At 31.2% G+C, this 21,489-nt stretch overlaps 1 protein-coding gene across 1 annotated transcript in view; it reads left to right on the plus strand.

Moving 5' to 3' along the window:
- LOC129227003 (condensin-2 complex subunit G2-like) overlaps positions 1 to 21,489 on the plus strand; it is a gene marked incomplete in the record, with an annotated part of 107,061 nt that overhangs the window by 80,912 nt on the left and 4,660 nt on the right. The window contains 4 exon segments of the mRNA XM_054861630.1: positions 3,228 to 3,398; positions 5,613 to 5,711; positions 11,187 to 11,366; positions 19,958 to 20,054. Coding sequence (XP_054717605.1) covers positions 3,228 to 3,398; positions 5,613 to 5,711; positions 11,187 to 11,366; positions 19,958 to 20,054 — 547 coding nt within the window.

Here is a 21,489-nt window from a genome sequence, read left to right on the forward strand (position 1 = left end):
TTTTATACTACAAATCCAAAAATCTACATATTATTTTAAATTTTTCACTTTGTCGCAATATTTGATCGTTTGCACAATGGAAATAGACTTAAACTTCCAGAAACAGAATTGGATGTTTATATCAATGAGTAACATTGAAAATGACATTAAAATGTGCAAAAAGTTGTGAATTTTTGAAAATTAACTAATACTTTCTGGAAAAGAAAATTTGAAATTTTAATGTAAGCGTCCTTTAATATGTGAAAAAAAAAAAAAAAAAAAAGATTATTGGCATTGGCCTATGATCGGCGGATGTTGATTTTTGTTACTATGCATTACATGGTATGCCAATTGATGCAACAAGTTAACCATATTTATACTAAAATTTAGCTTTGCGTTTTGCTCAATATGTTTTGTGTAAGAAAATAAAAAGTATTGTAAACCAAAAGCGGATGCTAAAAGGTTGCTGCAGGACTACAGCAAAACGCTATAATATTACGCGTGACATCAAAAAAACCCTAAAATAAGTTGAAAGTACTCTGTTTTCAACAAATAGTAAACAAATTAAAACAATTTTGAACAAAATGTTTAAAAAAAACTTAAAATTTTGACAGAGAAAACAAAGGAAAAAAATCCAAGTTTTTTTTTTTTTAAATCTAAGGGGAGAAGTTTCAGTTCTTCTGCATTGCTACTTTAAACAATTTTAATTATTTTGAAAATATTACTATTTAAACTTGAATTTTTAATGAAGCGAGTAACCTGGAATTTTCTAAAAAAACAACCTGGAAAACCTGGAAAAGTCAGGGAACTTTTTTTAACCAAAAGTGTATGAACCCTGTTTAAATTCACGAGCTCCCATTTTGTGCATTGAAAAAGGAATTCCTGGTAACACCAAAACACGTGTCTGCAATGTTCCTGCACTGTGCTTTTAACGTTTTATTTCTTTTTATTTTTTAAGCAAAGGAATTTTTATATTTTTATAACTAATTTTTGTTTGTAGCAAAAATCCATTTTTAATATAAAAATTCCATATTTTCTTTTCTTACCTTTTTTGCATAATTTTTAATAAATAAGTTTTATCAACTTTGGGGACATTAAAATAAAGATTTATTCCATTGAAGCATTACAAACTTCATTATTTTCAAAAATAAAATTTGACTTATAAATTTTAATTGTAAATGTTTGCAGAATATAATGCTTGTTCTTTTTTTTATAAATTTTAGTATCTGTGTTGGACAATATTCAATTTTTTGCAACTACTCGGTATCGGCCGAGTATCTGATCAGAATTTGGCCGAGTACCGAGTACTCGGCAAATTGGCCGAGTAGGCCGAGTACCGAGTAGTTACCGAGTACTCGGTACGTCTCTAACCCTGGGTATAAAACACTCTTAAAAAACACAGAATTTAGTTTAAAACTTATAACTTCCATGATTTTAACAAAAATAAAAAGAGATTTTATTTGTTTACCTCTTAACAAAGTGTACTAAGCATCAAAAATTGGAAAAATCGGATTCCCATAGCGAATGCAAAGAGATCGCAATTCTCTAAGTAAAGGCATCAAATATATAAAAATGGCTTGTAAAAAAAATATTTTTGGATAAAATTATTTTAAAACTGCATTTTACAGTCCTATGGTAAACATATCATTAATATCTGTGGACACAGTTGAAGCAAAAAAACAAAAACAAATTAAACCATTGATTCAGCATTTTAATTTTTGACTCATACAAGAAAATGGAATTTTGCTTTAAAAACTTGAAATGAGCTTCTCAACAAAAATAAGGAGTTTTTTCATTTATTTGCATCCTAATCAAGCGAAGTTAGCTTGAAAAAAGAACAAAATATGATTCTCGTATCGGATGTTAAAAGATTGCATTTTTCAAAATGTAGACATCTAACAAAAAAAAAAAAAATTTAGTAAAAGTTACGGTTAGTTATTTAAAGTTAATTATCCTTGTTACCATCGAAAAATCAAACCCATATAATATTCTCTAAAATAACAGTTAAAGCAAATATTGACAAGCTGGTAAAATGATGAGAATATTTTCTAATCAAGTCATTATAAAGGCTAAACGATTATTGTTTATTAAATCATGAATGGAGAGAAAAGTGCTTACCAAAGCCTTTTCAGAAAAATTTACAACAACACCAAAAGTGCTCACCAAAGCCTTTTTAGAAAAGTTTACAAAAACACCAGTGCTAATTAGCTGTGATAAAACAAACAAACAAAATTATTTAAAACAAAACTTATTTTCAGCTGTTAATTTCTTTCCAAGATACAAACAACAAGCATTATATTTATTTGGCAGTAGCAATTATTTATCGCTTGCAGGAGCATCACAAGATGCCAGTGCCCATTTTTTTTTCTTTGCAAAATTAGCAGATTTTGTATAAGCTGATGGCTCTAATTTGATTTTTAAAAAAAATTAATGGTTCCAAAAATTATTGGTTTTATGTAGGGAAACATATGCGTTATTTTGCTTTCAGATTTGCTCTTTCAATAAACAATTTGGGAGAGATCTGTTCTTTGTTTATAAGAATTATCAGAATTTTGTGAAGGGTCCGTTTTGGTTGATCAAGATTTTGTGAAAAATCCGTTTTGGTTGATCGGATTTTTGTGAAGGGTCCGTTAACGGACCCAAATATCCTGTCTAGACCCCTGGATTTATTCATTTAGTCTGTATAGCAATACAAATATTGAAAGAAGAGTGGGGCAAAAGTGGCCCCCTAAGGTATTTTACTACAAAAACAAAGAAGTCTTTCCTTTCTCCTACTAGTTACAGAGAGAAAAAAATGCTATCTACTCTTAATTTCACCTTTTTGGAAGCTGTTGAACGATTTCCAAACCATCAACTGGTTACCAGCCAAACAGTAACTGTTGCATTTGGAGAGAGAACTTAACTTTACATTTTGGCTTGTGGACTGTGCAGGTAACATTACTGAGTAGTGTTATGTACTTGGTTTTATTTAGTCATACAAGAAGATGAGTCAGGCATGTGGATGCACTCTGAAATTTTGAAAAATTCGCTCTAAATCGGGAAGGGGCCAAAAAGGCTAAAAATTACCATGTTCTAGGTATATGGTAATTTTTAGTCTTTTTACTGTCAAAAATAATGCAAATGAAAATATGAGATGGCTTGATTATCTTCTATTTTTGCTTGTTAAGCGATTTTAACTGTTGAATTCTTTTGATTTTCTGCTTTTTCTTCACATTTCAACAAGTTTAATGTTTTTCTTTTTCGCATAGCGGCGTTCAAGTTGCAAAAAGAAAGATCAGCCAAAAGAAAGTGAAGCAAAACCTTACTTAGCTGCTCGCATGCTGAGTTTTATGCTGGATCATAGAGTTTGCCAAAATGTGCTGCTACAAACTTGTCCTGATCTTCTGATTAAAATGTTGTCTTCTCTTGACGTAATAAAAGTAAGTTTTTCTTAATTTGATTCATAAAAATTCATTATTTTCAAGATCATTTCTTACAGGTTTTACTTGCCCATAAACACACTATTTTATTTATTTATTCATATTATTTCATGTACAAAAGTAATTTATTTATTTATTTTTTTTTTCATTTTTATTTATTTATTTATTTGAACAGTTAAAATGCTGTATTCATTCATTAAAACCTAACTACTTAGTTAGAAAATGGCTCCATATGAATAGATGTTGAAAGGTTTCAATTTGTTTTACATAAATACTTTGTCTATTATTTACATAAGTATAACAACATTACTTCTATACTTTCACTATTACTTGTTATTCTTGCAACAATTAATTATATTGCTTAAAAATTTAGTTAAAAATTATTTCAATATTAAACTTTTTAGTTTTATCATGATCGTCTGCAAGAGTTATTTTTTATAATTTTTTAGAATTATTATGCTAAGTGGTTACTTGAAATAAAATATTTGTTTTGAATTTCCAATTATATTTCCACATAGATAATTTACTCTACCGTTTTTTAGATTTTCAAGGAAATTCATTTGATATTACGTTTTAAAATTACTATTTTAATAAAACAAAAAATTTTAAAAAATATATTTTTACTTAACTTAAAATGTTGTAGGAGAAGTCGGGATGATAAGAGACATAAACAAAAAATCAAAAAAAAAAGTACTTAAGACAACTTTAAAAATATGCAATGTTATAAGTATCATATGTATACTTTACTACAATACGCTTATTTAAAAGTTTAAAAGTTTTTTTTTTTTTTTTTTGTACAATGAAAAAAACCTTCTCGTTGAACTTACCTAAAAGTTTGACTTTTTTTACGTTTTTATCATTTTTATTTGTTGGTCAGGTGTTTGAATAGTTATGAATGTCTAAACTTCTGACCAAGACATCTTGAGAGCCTTCTTTATTTACAAGTTGTGGGCCAGGCTCTTATTATCCCATTTTTATTTTTTGTGGGGATAATTAGAGACAGGTGTCTCTTACTAACCCATACTAACAAATTTATTTGTTTTAGGTAAAACAATGAGTTTGATGGTTAGTCTAAGTTTAGCAAGTTCATTGAATACTTTTTTTTCAACGTAGCCTAAATCTAAAATCAGCTATGCCCATTAGAGTAGATCATATTTAGATGTTATAAATGTATGATTTTATGTGTAGAATGTCTGTAAGTTACTGATAAAACACTACTACTTCATTAGATAATAAATAGCTTAAGTTCATTTATACTTAGGGACTAGAAAACATCCCTGATAACACTTGTGCTCTTTAAAGACACGTTTTTTACATATTTTTGACTATACTTTAGAGAACTTTTTAAATATTTTTTTACCTCTTAAATTATATTGATGTTTTTGGTCAGTCTCTAGATTATGTACATTATTTAGAACTATCATTAAGTCTGATATTATATTATTTAGGACCTGGTATTATAAGAAATGAATTTCACAAGCACATTTGTAAATATTAATTTTTGAGAAAAACATTTTTTTAACGGATGAAAATATCGTAAATTAAAAGTATTGGCTTTTAATTTTCCAAAGTGAAAAATATCTTGGAATGCATAAAACTTAAATTTCTCGTCATGTGTTTGAAGCCACAAAATTTGTATGATGAGTTGTAGATTTACTGTTTGGTCTTTATGAAAACTGATTCTAAAACATGAGTTTTTATGTAGATTAATGACTTGTTTGAACCTCATTTAAAAAACATTGGACTTGAACATTTTAGTTAAAGTGCTTGATTTTAGCAAGACTGCCAGACTCTTTATTCCTTGCTATTGAGCTAACTTTTGATCTTAGTGAAAATTAATAATAGTATGAAAAAACTCTGTGTACAGTCAATGATATCTGGCATATTTTGACCTTATGCAGATTCAATTTTAATCTTTAAATAAAAGTTATAAGACTTTGCTTTGAAATATGGAAGAATGCTCTAAATTTGAATTCTTTGTTATGTATGCCTTGTTAAAAAATGTAAAACGTCTTTTTTGTCTAACTTGATCGAACACAATGTATTCAGTTATGAAATGTTCTCACTGTGCAACACAACTGCATGTATTAGATGGCTTTGGGAGTTATTAAAGTTCCAAATATTGTTTTCAAAAACCAGTCAAGTTGTCCTGGTTGAAAGCATGTGGCACATGTTTTATAATTAAATATTTATGCATATATTCTTTATTTACAGGAAAAATTCGAACAAATGGGTCACACTGGATACACTTGTTCTCTTGTAAAGGAGAATTTATTCAATTTAATGAAGATTGCTGCTCTCTTGTATCATACTGTAAGTATTTGTTTTAAATTTTTTTTTAAAAATATATATAGGAACTTGGCCTGTGCCTCCCCCCCCCCCCCCCACACACACATGTTGTTTTCAAAAAAGTGTATAACATTTTCAAATGGAGGGTTGCCCACATTACAGATACACTTGTTGAGGGTCACATGCTCAAGTACAAATATTATGTTAACTAGTGGGTGAAAAAAGGGGATGTTTTAAGATCATATCTGCTTCATCTCTTAAACTATTAGGATTATGTCCCCTCTATTTGTACAATTTCCAATGCCTTTTTTGTTGCATCATACCATTTCAATGATTTTACAGGCTTCTGCGATACCATCATTTGATTTTTATATTGTATTTAAAAATATTGCTTTGTATATCTACTGAAACCGCCATAAATGATGTGTAAAAAGCTGGTTGGTTGCTTGCTTTTGGTTTCAAAATATTAACAACATTCGCTAACATGTACTATTTCAACTACAGTGGTACATGTACTCAAATTTTCAGGTTGAGAGAAATTACGAAACATATATTTATTGCCCTATTTTTTAGCAATAGAGTAGAATGTTGTTGAGTTCTGTCTTCTGCAAATACTATTATGTCTAGCTGCTTGACAACATCTATATTTTTATTATAAATGTTTGAATACTGTTTGATTCATTTACCCCAGTGGTTCCCAACCTTTTAAAGCACATCGCCCCCTATAGAGTTTAACTGGCACCCGTCGCCCTCCCCCTCCTCTCTCTTTTCCTTGAAAGAACTATAAATTGACTTTAGTGAACATCAATATTATTGAAAATATAAATGTTTAATTTAAAATAAAATATGTAAAACAATGCAATATTATCCAATCACTCTTAAACTAAAATATAAATAAATAAGTAAAATGACCTCTTTTAGTTTTTTTTTTTTTTTGCCTTTGTTTAAAAAACCAACTAATATGTATTTGAAGGAAAATATTTAACTAAGATCATTAGTATACTTTTCAAAAAGAGGAGTAAATTTTTTAATGAAATTACTAGCCGCCTGGTTCACATTTTTCTGCCATTCGCCTTTTTATGCAAACAGCTGTCTATGGTGGCTGTTTGGTTTATTTGCCATTCACCTTTTTACGCCAAGATTGTGGCCTTTGGTGGTTGTTTGAATAAATTGTGCTGTGTTTTTTATCAATCTATATCTTTTGATATCAAACTTAATTTAAAAAAATATTTCCTTTTTCTATCTCGTTGTGCTTTGTGTCATACACTGTTTTACGCTAGGATTGCCGCCTTCGGCGGCTCTCTAGCTACATATACAATCTATCTCTTTACGTTACCTAACCACCTATTTCCTAACAAAAAAACGTGCGTTTAATTTATTTAATTAAATAGCACAAAATCAACAAAAAAAAAACCTCTATCTTTTGTTCCCTGTAGTGTGCAAAAAGTAGAGTTTCCGAAAAAAGGAAAAAACTCAACTGTTTTTATCAAATGAAATGTACGCAATTATGTAACGTAAAATAGATGCAGCGAGACATCCAGCGGGGGAGGAGGAGGGATCGAAAAAAGAAAGAAATGGAAAATAATAAAAACTGTAGCGAATTAAGATACGATTTTTCAATACCGAATCGAAATCCAGGTTGTGACGTCAAAATCCAGGTTGTGACATCACAGCAGAAAGGAAGAAAGTTTTTTCGACCGATCTACGGGCATGCAAAAATGGGTAGGGGGTTCAGTATTTAAAAATTTGTAAAAAAAAAAAAATTGTTGCATATTTTTAAACTTTTTTTTCTGAAGAGGGTGAAATGTTCTCACTATCACATATTTTAATTTCAAAAAAGAAGCTTCTGTACATTTTGCTCAAAAAAAAACTAAACCCAGGAAAAAATATAAAATGATGGGTTTTTTCCAAAAATTAATAAAAAATACAAAACTTGCTCTATTTTCAAATTTTTTTTTATTTATTTTTTTTTCTTTATTTTTTTTTGTTCATCATATTTAAAATTAAATTTCCTACACTATAGTATCAAAAATGTTTGTCTGGTGCAATTAATTCAGGGTCTGTGAGGTAAAAAGTACTTAAAAGTGCAAAAAGACACATAACACATTAAATAACTTTTTTTTCTAATTAAAATATCAAAAATCGAAAGCCCAGTTGCACATCTTCAGCAAAAATTGCACCTGTATGCCAAATTTCATCTTTCTATACCTTACTGTTTTCCCGAGAAGCGCGCCACACACACAAGCATCTTATTTTATTGCATGTATAGATTTTCCTTTTGGAATCTACAGGAATTAAAGACATTGACAGTTAAAATTTAACAAACAAAAGAAAAACGAGCTGATGTGTGCATCACATGACTTCCTTTTACTCCAATTTAATGTCATTTCCCCATTATTGGCATTTTTAATGTGATTCAATAGTTTACTCTCTAAATATCACCAACAGTGGCCAAATTGAAATCAAATTGAAAAAAAAAATCTTTTTTTTTTAAATCGCCAAATTTGTTGCCAAGTTGGCAACAAAACTTGCCGACCAAAATACTGGTGATATATCACCAAGTGTCAGCCAAATTATAACACCATTTGAGTTTACATTGAAATTAACAATGATTCCCCCCCCCCCCCGAAAAAGGGCAAAAGACCCCTTTAGAAACACCCGAATGCAACCAAAAAGGGAGGTGCACAACTAGACCCCACTAGGAGTCTACGTACCAAATTTCAACTTTCTAGGACATACCATTCTTGAGTTATGCGACATACAGACGTCACGAGAAAACTCGTTGTAATTAACTCGGGAATCGTCAAATGGATATTTCACGTGTCTATACGTTCTTAGGCACTTATCCACTTGTGGTCAAGTCAAAAAAAAAAACCTTAACATTCATTCGGGGATGAGTAAAATGGAAATTAAGGTCGATAGGTTTGATTAATTTCAACCCTTCAGAGAATCTGACATGAGAACTTTTTTCGTTAACTCAATCAGAAATTTTGAGTTCCAAAACTGATTTTGTTTAGCTTGAAAAAATACTACCTGATAATCAGGCCCGGATCCATAAATTTTGGGCTCCCCCTGCAAAAAGTCAGCAGGGCCCCTCATTGTCTATTTTTTCACTTTTCACTCCAGGGTCCCCCGTACCTACTACTGTTTGTGGTTTAACCAGTTGGATGGGACCCTGAAGACAGCTCTGATTTTTTGATCCAAACTAGAAACCGAGCAATCCCTGGTCCAGCACCCCCAGACGTATTGTTTCACTTGGAGGACTTCGTGACCACGAGCATATTTAACGTCCCCCGGTCACCATTAATGAAGACGGATCTTCGACTGGCTAAGATCGGACCCGGGGCCCTCTAGTTACAAGTTCAATGCTTTACCGATCAGGCCACTGGCGTGCCCCTCTCCCCAAGGGTTGCACGGTCTGCGGGTTTTTTGACATGGCAAACATTTTTTTAAAATATTTTTAATACATCATGTTTTTTTTTTTTTTCTTCGAATTGTGCATTAGCATCTCTTGTACTTGTAGTTGTTATTGATGCGAGTTGTTCATTTTTTCAGCTTACGGTTAATTTATTTCACTTTATTTCTCACGTAATGTACTATATATCTCACTATATCCCACTCAAATTTAATTCTTGATTTTTTTTTTCTTTTATTTTTTTAAATTGATTCACTAGATGCGAGATTTATATAAATTTAACTGGAAGTTAAATGCTCTAAAAGTGTTATGTTTAACCCAAGTTGAAAGAAAGAAAAATTGTAGGGGCGGGATTTGCGCCATCAAGCTTGGGGGGATGGGCACCCCTGAGTAACAGTACTTTAATTCAAAAACAAAGCACATTTATGAGGAATAAAAAGGTTCTTGCTTAAGTACATGCAGAAGCAGCTGTCCCCCCCCCTCAGAACTCAACACGCTACACATTAATTAATATTTGTTGTCATAGCGAATGATGTAGACATCTGATATTGTTTGGCAGAGCGATTGGTTGGAAATTCGTAGATGAACGAAACACTTTTTAAAACAATAATATTTATTTTCTAACCAAAAACATTAAAAGCAACTTAAAATATATATATAAAAAGACCATGAGTTTACTTTAATATGGCTGCATACCTGATCACAAACAACACCCAAGCCTAAATCTAGTATGGCCGAGTCAACATCTTCCCTTCCTATTAGCACATGCTCAACAATTGTGTAAAATGGCTAAGCAGCCCAACCGGTACAGAGTATCAAGTCGCTACCTCTGGTGAGAAAAGTGAGTGAGTAAGAGAGTCTGTTCTGTAAGTAAACATCCTCTTAAATCTCAAAAATAAATTGACTTATTGATACATCATGGGACATGAAAGTTGTCAGATACTTCCCATACGCATGCAGAACACTGCAACCAATCATGGCTAAGCACGTGTATGAATCTGCATAATCGTCCAATACAGGTGTCGCCCTCTAAAGGAAGGAAAAGCGTGGGATTGCCGACTACATCGTGTTGAAACAGAGCGTCGTTTTAACTGAACGTAAACAACGCTAAAGAAATGGTAAGTCAAGAGGAGTGATAGTAGCGCTAATTCTATCAATATTGTGTGCATGACTTAATACACTTAAACTAGGCTAACAGCGTTTTGTTTCCTTGCTTCAAAAGTTCATTTTTCTTAGTAAACTTGTAGAAATTTAGTCACAACATTTTTATTCCTTATAACATTTTATTGAATTTCGAATAGTTTTCTTTAGAGACCCAAAATAATAATGTAAGAAATTAAAAGCAGGCTAGAGCTCTGAAAAATATATAGAACAATGAATAAATAAATTTAAAGGAAAAAAAAGCAAAAATATATTAGAAAGAAATAGCTTTAATTGTGTGTCAAATATTTTTTTTTTTTTTGCATGCGCCGGGAGGGTTTGGGGATCCGCGAAGTTTGTAAATTTTCCGGAAGGGTCCGCGGTTGTCTGAAGTTTGAGAACCTCTGATCTAGGTTTTCAATTTCGATATTTAGTGACTTTTTTATTACGATTAGTTTATCTTTTAACTACTCACTCATTGCATCGCCTCTCAAGAGTTTGTCACCCCCAGGTTAGGAAACACCTGGGGGTGCGCACAAACAACTTCACAATATTAATGTTGTTTTTTAGAACTAATTTTCAAATTTGTTTGTTTTTGCAATTTGATGTTTTCAATTTCATTTTCTTTTGCATATTTTTAAAATCATTTACACTAATTATTGTGTGTGGTATGAAATGGCTTTTTAAAATTAGAAAATTTCATCACTCAGTATCATATTGCAATGAGTTGTATGAAATTTATTGTGGTAGTGTATTACTTTTACTTTTAAAGTTTTTTTTACGTGTAATAATTTTGTAGATGTGCCCACTATTTGCAACACTAACAGTCCAGTTATGACATCCAGAGAATGTAGTTTCATCCTTGCTATGATCTCGTCAGTCTCGAATATTCGAAAACGAAGCTGGAGGCAGATGTTCTAACTTACTGTTTATTATTTTTTCAGTACATGGCTGAGTGTGGAAAATTTATTGAAGATTTAATATCATGGTGTGCAAGTAGTTTGTTGCCGCTCTTGAAGTGCAATAAAGAAAAAGATTTACAGTCAAGTGGGAAAAGAAGGAAATCAAGGAAGTCTATCAGCCCTGAAATAGTTGTTTCACAACTTGCAACTGACATTTGCAAAGTAAGTAACCATGTTATGCTATATTGACTCTTTGTGATACAATGATGTCTTGGAGACTTAGTTCATTTTATGTGCCAGTTCAAGACTTGGGCCAACACCAGGCAGTATATTATTAGATATGCTGTTTTTTTTACGCTGTTGAGGTTGCATTTCTCCTTACCCCCCCCCCCCTTTTCTCCCCCCCCCCCCCCCCAGTAACAATAACTAAATAGAAAATATTGAAATCTCGAGTCATGATAAAGGGCACTGTGTACAAGCTCTGTGTTTTTGAGCTTGTACATGAGTGTTCATGTTCACAATTGAGCCAAATTAAGTGGTATACTATAAGAACATCAAAACAAATTTATTTGTATGTCAAAGGGTTAAGGTCATGAAACTTGTGAAAAATTCTTAAACTTAGAAGTTGGTCCTTTGAAAAATGTCAAGAAAATGTATTCAAATACTTTTTTGCCAAAATATTGATCAAAGAAAGAATCAATTTGATTATCAAAAATGTAAGTATTTATGACATGTGCTTGCTTTTCTGTTCAATTTTAAATTCCATATCCAATAAGGGAAATAAGCAGTTTATGTATTTAATTCTCTTACGCAATGGAAACATCCAACCGAAAATCGTATTTATTGCGCTACTGTTAATAAATTAGTGATTGATTGGCATTGGTATCCATCTACCCCAGATAGGATCAACCCCTAATTAATATATTGACAGTCAAGGGTTGATATTGACCTCTTTGATGATCCCTTGTGTAGAATCATACAACTGCTGGAAAGATGGCAAAATGAACTATATTTTATCTTGCCATTTTTTATTGGACAGAATAGTGAAGAATTATTAAATAATATATTTCTGCATTATAAATGAGCTATTTAAAAGAATACCATTAAAATTCAAATTTGTAACGTATCTTGTCACATAAATTTTTTTGAATTTATGATTTCAAGAAATGTTATTGTATAAATGTGACAGGATAAATTTCAGGTAAAAGAATTTATACTTTTTTATAAACCACAAAAGCCCATATAAGAGCGGTACTCCCCCCCCCCCCCCGTTACAAGTATGTCACAAGTATTTTCAACATTTTTCGCCAAACTGGCCAAAACAATGCACTTGGCTTGTCAAATTTTGCCAATAGCTGAAATTAAATGTTTAATTTTTAAATAAAGCAATTCATGAAATAAGACCAATGATTGCATTAAAATGAAAAAATATACTGAACAAATGAACTAAGCTATTAATACAGTGAAACCTGTGTACGATACTGTCTATAACGATAACCATAACAATTTTTTTTTTGGCCCCAGTAAAATGTCAGCATAAATAATCAAACTGTCTATAAACGATAACCTGCCTATCACAATATTTCTTTTAGGTCCCAACAGTGTTGTTGTACACAGGTTTTACTGCATATAAAATTTGGCTGTGTCAGAATGTTTACATAACGGTTGAATCTGTTGATATATTTTTGATTCTTTCTCTCTGTTGTATTTTCTCTCAAACTGTTAGATCCGATTTTGCCTTGAAATTTTAGGGAGACGTTCACAAGCCCAATGAGCTGAGAGTAATTATGTAAAAGAGAAAATTGTCTTTCATTTTCTTGAAAATTATTGCAGAGCATATATAATTATGAAAACGTTGTATGAAAACAAAATTCTTATGCCTGTTTGTTGCACCAGTTTGTATGTGGAGTATTTTGAATTGATGATCTTAATTTTTATAACATTGAAATTATGCAGGGCTCATTTTCTTCCTACTTTTCCTACTTTTTCCTACTTAAGTATGAAATGTCTTACTTTTCAGCAAAAGTTCCTACTTTTCCTACTTTTTAGCTTGATTTTCCTTTAGAATTTAGCTTGAAATTCCTTCAGAAGACTTTGAAACGGAGGTGATTTCAAAAATTTGCATTCAAAAAATAAAAATTTGTAAATAGTTTATATTAAAACCCGAGAGGTCGACATATCCGCCATTTTGGAGCAAGCGTACAACAAGGAAAGCTACCTTTATTGGCAATCATTCGTCAAACAGGGAACGAGAGAGTCAGAGAGCGAAGGTGAACATTGGCCAAATTTTCAGGGTTGCCCGGATTGGACCCAATTGGGTTGGACCCAATGGGTTTTTTTGAAAAAAACCCATTATTTAGCCCACTTTTGGGGTTTTTTTAATTTTCTGAGAACTTTTTTTTAAAAAATAATTAATTTAAATACTTTTACAATTTAAACTACTTTTTTATTTCTTCTTCACAATAGGCAATGGACATAAAAAATGAATTTTGAACTTTAATAGTATTTCTTAACTCTTAAGGGCATTAAAAAATGCTTCAAAGATTTTAAATAAATATATTTAACTTTTTCCCTTCAACTGGTCAATAAGGAACTCAAATTATCTTGACTAAGTCCTGTCACGTCAGATTTTCTCATATTTGCAGATTGTACAAAGGATACTACTTTAGCTAAAAGGCTCTCATGTGAATTATTTTCTGCAAACCAACACGTCACAAAACTCGAATAAACAAGGTATATTTTTTAGAAATTAACAGGTTTTACAAATGGTCGGACAGAAAATGGAATAGGATGTACAGTATTTTCATTATCTTACGAAAAAGTTTAATTAATATTTTTACTCTGTGTACACAGAAATAGAAAAACAGGCAACATAAAATTCAAAGAAATGTCTTGATTAAGCTGGAATTCAGTAAAAAGGGATTTAAAATTCTTGAGGTTCTACAGTAGTTTTGCATAACAAAATGAAATACAATAAAGTAAAATACAAAAAAAAAAAAAAAAAAATGTCGAAGTTAAAAACGAACAAATAAACAATAGATTTTATCACTCAAGAAGTAAATTAGCCTTAACTGTTGGTAATCATGGAAACTAAAAAAATCTGAAACTTCACCATTCTTGAATTTTGTCGTCTTTTATACCTTTCTTCAGAAAACGCTGAATTTTCCAGCTTTTTTATCAACACAATTTTTGTGCTTTGTCCATATACTTATGCTACAATATGCTACGAGTACCCCACCTTTCCCCTAAAAAAAGACAAAAAAACCCACATTTCTTTATAAAAAACCCAGCTTTAGTTGGTTTTTTTTTGGGGGGGGGGTATTTAAAAAAACCCTGGGTCCATGGGCTTTTTTAAAAAAACCCGGGTTTTTGCCAACCCTGCAAATTTTGGAAACAGTTGGCGTTGTTTCCAGGCTGCCAGTTACTTCGTGGGCTATTAATTATCCATCTCTTTTTGCATCAGCTGGAAATCTGAAGAGCTAAAATCCTTTTTTGGAGCTGTTTTCACGATTAACAGCCATCTATTTGACTCAATTTAACACATGCTAAAGGAATGTAAACATCAGCAGCTATGCTATTGCTGCGAAGCACTGGATCAAGCGCGGCATCCTCGACGCATCATCGACGCATCCTCCAAAATGGCGGATGCGTCGGCTCCTCCACTATAGGGGCCTTAGTTTATATTTAATATTGAATTTATTTCACAGAGTTATACATGCCTGCAATTTCTTCTGAATTGTATTGCTTTTATTAAGAAATAACTTTGGTTTGTAAAAAGTATATATAGTAAAAAAACCATCAATATAAATACAAATTTTTAATAATTATACTTGATTCTGTATGTTTTTTTTTTTTTTTTTTTTTTTTGCTGGCATGTGATTTTGTTATTATATTTGAATGTCAATTTGACCTTTAGTTAAAAAAATTGAATCCTCCCACATTTTTTTTTTTTTTTTTTGTTATGTTTTCTTAAAATTTAAGAGTTTTGTAAAATAGATACACTTTTCAGTATGCCAGAATGAAGTTTAGTTAAATCAGAGAAATAAAACTTTTTTTAAAGTAAAAAAAAGTTTTAAATTCAAAATTTCATGTTATTTCTGACTTAAAATTTTGTTGGATACAAAGTACTGAGCACAATCAGTTCAAACTCTTTGCCTTCTGTAAATAGCTAGGTTTAGATATAATAGCACTTGAAGCACAATAAAATGCTTCAAAATGGTTATCATGTACAGCCTTGCCTGAAACCAAAAAAAATTCTCTTTCCTCGATCAACATTGATTTTGAACCTGGTGCTTTGCAATAAGGTCATTCCGTATCAAATCAACACACTGGTTTTACCTCACCCTCTCAGATTTTGATGAAATTTGGTACAAGGGTAATGTTTAATGAAAAATGTATTTTTTTTTTTTTTTTTTTTTTTTGAAAAATACGAAACTGTTTTGAAGATACAGCGCTGTAAAAGTACCAAAAATAGATCAAAAAATGTGAATGATCCAATTTTAAAAATGACCCAGAATTCTTTCCAAACAAGGTAGAGACCTGAAACAAGTGCCATTTGACAGCCTTTTAATAACCTTTTCAATGACATGCAACATGATTAGGTCTAAAACAAATTTATTTTAATTAAATTTAAATTAAAATTTTTATTGAATTTAAATTTTAAATTTCTTAAAATGTGCTGCCTTATTTTTTTTTTTTTTTCAATTTTTTTTTTAAAGAAAATGTTTATACATTACTGAAATGGTTGTAGAAGTTTCAAGATAGGATCAAAGTGGGTTCATGTTGAAATATTGCATTGTTGGATCCAAAACACTATAATACAACATGTTTTAAGTAGAAGAAGACATTTATCCAAGGCATAAAATTGATTCTATTTAAGTTGTATTGTGTCAAGTAATGGATTGCAAGAGTGTTTCCTTGTTTGGAGTTCTTATGTGCGTTTGTGAAGGGGGAGGGGGTATTTTTTGTTTTTATTTTTTGTGAATTTTAGTGTTTTTTAATTTGTTGTATAGTTATGATAAATTTGGGTGAAAGTTTAAAAGTAGAATTGCTCTATGTTTTTTAGCTACTGGTATTAGATAATCAAATTCTTGATCACTATCTTCACATTTTTGTGGGCGATGCATTACATACCTCATATGTGTTCCACTCTGACCTGCTAGTGTACAAGATTTAGGCTCTTAAATGCAGCAAATTTAATGAAAATTACCTTTAAATAGGATTTTTTTCTGTTTATTAAAAAAAAAAAACTCCAGTTGCAGAGAATCCACCTTCAGGATGTTTTTACTTTTTCCTATTATATGTTTGTATGGATATACATCCAAACCTGTTTTTATGCAGTGGATAGGGACAGCATAAAAAAATCATTCAAAACATCACTAGTAGCTATAAAAAGTTGTTTTTGCAACACAGTTTTAAAAAAATTTATGCGGTGGATAGGGACTGCATAAAATAAGTCTCATGTAGAAAATAACCCAAAAGCTTACAAAATAACTAGGAATTGCTTATCTTTAAAACAAATCAAAGTAAACCAAGTGATGATAATTTTGCCAAGTAGTCAGACAAAATTTTACAAATAAGGAATTTTTGAGAGGTTACAGTGACTTCCCATCAGGGTGCCGCACTCATTTTAAAAATAATTTCCTCAATTGATTCCCAATCTGATTGAAATTTTCATATTTTGTACACGATACAAATCGCACAGAAACAGATTTGTGTGTACTCTTGATAGTATTTTCAGCTTATTTCATCTCATTCATAAAAGGTCTTTAAGTTTCTTGCAATTTTAATTGGAAGACATTCCCCATGATTTTGGAATAGAATACCTTTATCTTGTAGGAGTCCCCACCCCTCAATTTCCTCATGATGTAAATAGATAGGAGCTGTGAAATATCATATAATTTTTCATACTTCGTGACTCAGGCCTCATTATTTTTTTAACATCAGGAGTAAAATTAGAAAATTAAAATTTTAGAATCTTAAAGTGTTTCTCCATTTGTTTCCACCTCAGACAAAGTTTGCCGAATAAAGAAATTTTTAGAAGGTCACAGTGACCTCCCACCAGGGTATTCCTGGCTTGGCTGCACAATAGTTGATTTTGATTAAATTTAACATAGATGTTGATATCGATAACACATAAAAAGTCTTTAAGAACATTTCAAGTATTCATCCATTTTAAAAGTACAGCAATGTAAAAAAAAAATCTCTGCAAACTCTTCATTCAAAAATTTAAGAAAAATCAATGTATGGAAATGGCATGGATCATAATGGGTTTCATATTTAAATGTAAAAAAAAAGCTTTCTATTAATGTGTAAACATTAACTATACACCAATTTCATTGAAATCCTAAATGGTAACATAAATTTTAGCAGAAAAGTGTTATTTTTACATGGAATGACCCACAAGTTCTTGAACAAATTCTTTTGTGAAAAAATCTTGTTGGTTTAAAAGATTTCTCTAGAGATGTTGCAACAAAAACTGAATATTCGATTTAATATTATTGCTACTAGTGTATTGAACAAAGTCTTTTTTTGAAAAGAAAAGAAAAAAAGGGGGCGTGGGTTCTGAGAAATAAAATAGCATTTAAATTTAAACAAGTATTTAATTTATTCTTATTCAGGGATGTCCACCATAGAGGGGTCATGGCACAGACTGTGCTGTTCAAATTTTTAGAATGGGGGAGGGATGCTTTAAGAGGTATTGTTTTTGGGGGGAGGGGGGGTCCTTGGTGGTATTTAGGGTGGTGCACCCTGGAGGCACCCCCATCTTATTTATTCTTGCTCAGTGATATAATTTTACACATTAATTCGTATTATGTTCAAAATACTGCATGCCACCTGCAGTGCAGGATAATTAGGTTTTTCATATCTAATTCTACTAGTAATACTTTCCTTTAAAACAAACAAGTCAACAAACTAATATGTTTATTATAATTTTTTTTCCCTAAACAAAGTTTTTTTTTATTACTTTCATGCTTTTTGGCTAGCATTTTAAAAGTATTTAGTTAAATGTACAAATTAGTATTTAAAAAAGGAAATTTGCAATTTAAAATTAATAAAATTTTTACTTAAAGAAATCACTTTAGAGGAACTGGAACTGAGTTCTAGGATAAGGCTTTTAAAATAATAAAATTAAAATAAAAACGTCTTATGTACTACTAGCATTCCCGTACCCGGCATTGCTCGGGTAATGGAATTAGCAGGGCTTAACAGTGCTTGGTGCACCTAGTTTCGAAAATCCCCTATAATAATTACTTATTACCTATAACTTTTTCTAATTTGGGGAGGATCCCGTGGCCCCTGAACTCCTTACATATATGCCTTTGTCCTTAACCGATCTTTAACTGTTATTAACGATCCTTTTAAAGTATTGATTATCTTTGCAAACACAGGCCATCCACATTTTATTGATATACCTATGTTTAAGCAAGAACTTCTTTGTATACAACATTTTTAGTTTATTTTTTCTGGTGCTAAAATTATTAAGCTGCTTGATGAACTGACTTTGGAGAAAGCTACATAACATTGGCCATGTGAAAAAAAGTCTTCTCTTAAATTGGTCCCTGCTACTTTTAATGTCTGTCCTTGTGATTTATTAATGGTTATTGTAAAGCAAACTTTAACAGGAAACTGTACTCTTCTAAATTCAAAAGGATAGTTCACCTGTGATGATGTTCTTAAAAACTTCGTTTCTAGTTTTGAAGAAATGAAAGCAATAGACAGAAACATTATGATTTGACTTGAGAAAAGCCTCGAAGAACCACGTGAGAAACAAAAACAATATCAAATTTATAGTTCGCTATCGACCAAAAGTTGAGATGAAGTACTGAATAATGATTTGAATGGAGGAAAGCCTTCGAAAATAAGGGATTTGAATTCAATGACAGGTTTTAATTTCTCAGAAATTAAGAGGTTTTAATTAATTTCTCCCGAACTAATTGAGATTTCGAAAAATCCTTTCTTAGTGGTTACTTTCGTAATCATGCGGACATGCCTGCCAAATTTCAAGTCTGAAGCTTCAGCGGTTTCGGCTGTGCGTTGATATATATATATATATATATGTATATATATATGTATATATATTATCTCAGGACATTGATTTTTATATATTAAGATGACAACTCTAAAACGTTACGAGTTTTACTTATAATTTGAAGTTTCTGGAGTCGACAATCTAATATTGCTTCTACATCAGTATTGCACATATCTTTTTATTTCATGCTTATGAATGATATTTCATCTGAATTTTGAAAAAAAAAAAAAAGCAAAAAAATCTTAAAAATAATTTCTAATAACTAGCTTAAGAAGTTGAGTCAACCTATAAAAAGTGTACTTTATATATAGTACTATACATACAGTTCGCCAGTTAAATATCGTATTTTTTAATTTGTTTGTTTGTTCATTTATTTATATATTTTGCATGTAAGATATATACTGGGCAGTTAAAAATACAAAAGGAAGTTTTTCATGAAAAATTTTTGCTCCATTACTTTTTAATTGTTTTGAAAATTTCCTTTTTTTGCATTAACATATTGGTCCTACATTTTCCTACTTTTTTGCAAAAGTGTCCTACTTTTTAGCGAAAATATCCTACTTTTCCAACTTTTTGACCCTTCAAAATGCGCTATGACCCCTGAGTATTTTTGCTGTTTATACCTTTTGCTGCTATGTTTGCTACCATTCAGTTTAAATTAAATTCTGTTTTACACTTTGCCTTTTTATGTTATTATTATTGCTGTTTTAAATTCTTGTGTGAATTTTCTAATTTGCTCACCTACAAAATGTAAAGTATGACAATCATTTTACTCTTTCAGGATGTTTTTACTACATGTTCTGATATGGTAGCATTGGGAAATTTTGACACTTCAAAGTGTAGTGTCCTGTTCTTTAGTGTCAAAGTTCTGAAATCAGGTAATAATATAAACATTTACTTCTGCTGTTGTGCTGTTGAAATCATGCTTAGAGCAGAGTGTCTACAGAAGGCCATTTTTTGAAGCCCCCCCCCCCCCCCACACACACACACTTTTTTTTTTCCCCTGATCCTAAGGCAATGCCTTACTTTTTTTTATATCGCAGGCAATGCCTTTACCTGCTGTCCACCTTGAATTGACCTAAAGAGGGGAAATGAGATCAAGACAGTAATACAGTGCTACCTTTTAGGTGGGGTATAGAATATCCCCAATATCAGGGGGTTTGGGGGTTTCTTCCCCGAAAGAATTTTTGTAAAATAGAGATTAAATTCTGCATTTTGATGACTTTTGAGGCGAAATTGGAACTACAAAAATATCGGGGGAAAGTGGCAAACATACTCTTTTGCAAATTACGATAATGAACAGCAAAGAAAACAAAACGAATATTTTTGCCTTAAACCATACATTTAAAAGTATCATCATCAGAATGAATTTGTATTTTAAACATGTTTCGGACCAGTCCCACTGGTCAGGAAAAACCTGGAATTTTCAAAAATTTTATTCTGATTAAAAAACGGCAAGAAAAGTCATGCATTTTGTCAAAAACCTGGAAAATTTGGAAAAAGAACCTGCAAAAGTGCTATATTTTGAATGATGAACTTCATCGTTATAATGCTATTTAGCCATGCTCCAGAATGAGCATGTATCTTAGATAATTAAAAAATGAGCGTTTGTATCTATGTCCGTGTTACTTCTCCCGAACGTCAGTGAACTGACCATCGAACCAGGTATTGATACATTCCCAATTTTCTTGTCTTTATGTTTGGCTATTTAACATAATACTCCGATAATAATTAGCTGAGATATCAATTTAAAACTTAATTATGATACTTAGATTTCGTCAGAAAGTCATTATTTTTCGACGGTGCTTCATCTCAACTCTCCGCAACAATGCTTTTATTAAAATCTGTAGCTTTTAAAGAAAATTAAATGAATGATTTGTTGCCATTTTTTTCTCAAATATGAACGAATGAAATTTTTACATTTGTTTTGAGGCTTTTCCTGTAATCGGGGATTTAAAATGTTTCCTTTTTGGTTATTTTTTCGAAATCTGCCGCAAAATTTTTCTGATTTTCTTTCGCCTGATTGTTAAACAGACGCCACATGACACAACTTTTATTTTCGAGGTAGATTGTGCAAAGCCGGACGACGCAGCTAGTTTTTTTTTGCATATCTTGCACAGGAAATCATAACTTTTAGGTTTATGAAGAAAGCTAAATTTAATAATTAAACCCGAAATTTTGTGGAATTTCTTCTTAAAAACCTGATTCCGAAATTTAATTTCTGAAGTTGAGTTGTAACGTTGTTGAAATCAAAAAGGAAACCATGGGGGAAAATGACTTTATACCTAGATTTAAAGTCCACAAATTAAAAGC

This window comes from Uloborus diversus, chromosome 7 (assembly GCF_026930045.1).
Source record: "Uloborus diversus isolate 005 chromosome 7, Udiv.v.3.1, whole genome shotgun sequence".
In the NCBI taxonomy this organism is placed as follows: Eukaryota; Metazoa; Arthropoda; class Arachnida; order Araneae; family Uloboridae; genus Uloborus; species Uloborus diversus.